This window comes from Cornus florida, unplaced genomic scaffold (assembly GCF_030987335.1).
Source record: "Cornus florida cultivar Cherokee Brave unplaced genomic scaffold, ASM3098733v1 CherokeeBrave_3.0.0_Hap2_Chr02, whole genome shotgun sequence".
Lineage (NCBI taxonomy): Eukaryota > Viridiplantae > Streptophyta > Magnoliopsida > Cornales > Cornaceae > Cornus > Cornus florida.
In genome coordinates, this window is record NW_026775572.1 from 76,853,738 (window position 1) to 76,855,562 (window position 1,825).

General features: G+C 37.8%; 1 protein-coding gene across 1 annotated transcript; it reads right to left on the reverse strand.

The window, feature by feature from the left end:
- Positions 1 to 356: 356 nt before the first annotated feature.
- Positions 357 to 1,328, reverse strand: LOC132296443 (uncharacterized). The gene has a single exon (XM_059794647.1). The coding sequence runs from the start codon at positions 1,326 to 1,328 to the stop codon at positions 357 to 359; it is 972 nt and encodes a 323-aa protein (XP_059650630.1).
- Between the last annotated feature and the right edge of the window lie 497 nt (positions 1,329 to 1,825).

Below are 1,825 nucleotides of genomic sequence, written 5' to 3' on the forward strand. Positions count from 1 at the left end.
TAACCAATTCCAGTCTTCCCAATTTGCTTTATGGATTGCTTCCAAATCTCAGCCATTTTCAAAGACCTTTCTTCAAGAATTAGTGAAAGTTCTTCTCTGCATCTCTTGGTTGACCATTCAGTGTTGGATTGAGACTTCTTTAGGCTTAAGAAGATAAGAGAAATTGAACATAAGGTAGACAGCTTAAATTTGAAATGCTTAACAATAAGCTATTTGGATTTTTGCAACTCAGAGCTAAGAGCTTTCAGCTAAGACTTTTGTTGGTTGCACTTCATCGCAAGTCTCTCACATTCTTCAAGTATTTTTTCAATCTCTGAGTCACTGTCTTCATTGTCTTCTTCAACTTCAGTTGCTTTCTATGGTGTTTCAAGAGTAGCTATAAACAAACACTCATCTTCTTTTGATTCCTCAGGTTTGTCTTCTTCAGAAACAGAATCCCAATCTGAGAAGAGAGCCTTTCTTCCAAATCTTCCCTTGAGGTTTCCCCCTTCTTTCTTCCTCTGATTTTGCCCTTTTAAAGTTGGACAACTTGAGATATAATGACCATGCTTACCACATCTATAACAGGTTAGATTTTGAGATTGACTTCTCTTCTTAAATCTAAATTTCTTGAACTTCTTTGACAGATAGGCCACCTCATCCTCTTCAAGATCATCTTCCTCAAACTTTGGATTAGATTCTTCAGCAACTTCTTTGACTTTAAGTGCAGCTTCTCTTCTTTGAATAGTTGGAGTTCCAATTCTCATTTCATAGGCTGTAAGAGAAGCTTGTAGATCATCAATCTTCATTTGAGATAAGTCTTTATCCTCAAGAATTGTAACCTTTGCATTGAATCTAGGAGTAAGAGACCTGAGAATTTTCTTGCAAACATCTGAGTCTTTAATGTTTTCACCAAGGGATTTCATATTGTTGACAATGTCATTAATCCTAAACAAATAGTCAGCTACAGTTTCCCTTTCCTCCATCTTACAAGCTTCATATTGAACTTTGTAGAGCTGAATCTTGTTTTCTTTGATGATAGAGCTTCCTTCATAGGCAGCCTGAAGAGAGTCCCACATTTCTTTAGCTGACTTGCAATTCTTGACTCTAGTGAACTCTTGTTGCTTTAGAGCACAGTAAAGGACATGTTTGGCTTTACCATCATTAGCCACATCAATTTTATCAGCTTCAGAGGGATTTTCAGGATTAAGAACCACAATTCCATTCACAGCAGCATGCCAGATATCATAAGAATGAGACATTAAGAATGCTTCCATTCTGATTTTCCATGAATCATAGTTCATACCACTGAACCCTAGAGCTTTGTGTGTAGCTTGGCCTTCATCCATTTTAAAGATCAACTGTAGGCTTGCTAGAACCCTACACAGTAGACCAAAGCTTTGATACCAATTGTTGGACCAAGAGGGGGGGGGGGTGAATTGGTCAAACCATTTTCAATTGAAGCTGGAAAATAGCATAAAACAAGTATAGACTGCAAAGTAACATGTTTTACAAGGAAACCCTCTCAATTAGGGAAAACCTTGGGTCTTTGCCTCAGCCAATGCAAGCATCCACTAGTTGTAAGTAAGCTGTTATACACTCAGCTGTCTCACACTCTGCACACACCCTTGTATCAAAAGTAGACACTAGTTTTCACACACTTCACTTCACACACTAGCTCAACAAAGTGTATACAAACACTCCCCTTGTCCTAGGCAACCCTGCTAGGACCAAACAAGCTCTCTAAGCTCACCAAATACATTATAACAAATGTAAAACAACAATCACAAATCCTTTCTTCAATTGAAATGAAACTGACAACTCAGTATTTCAGATTACCACTTCA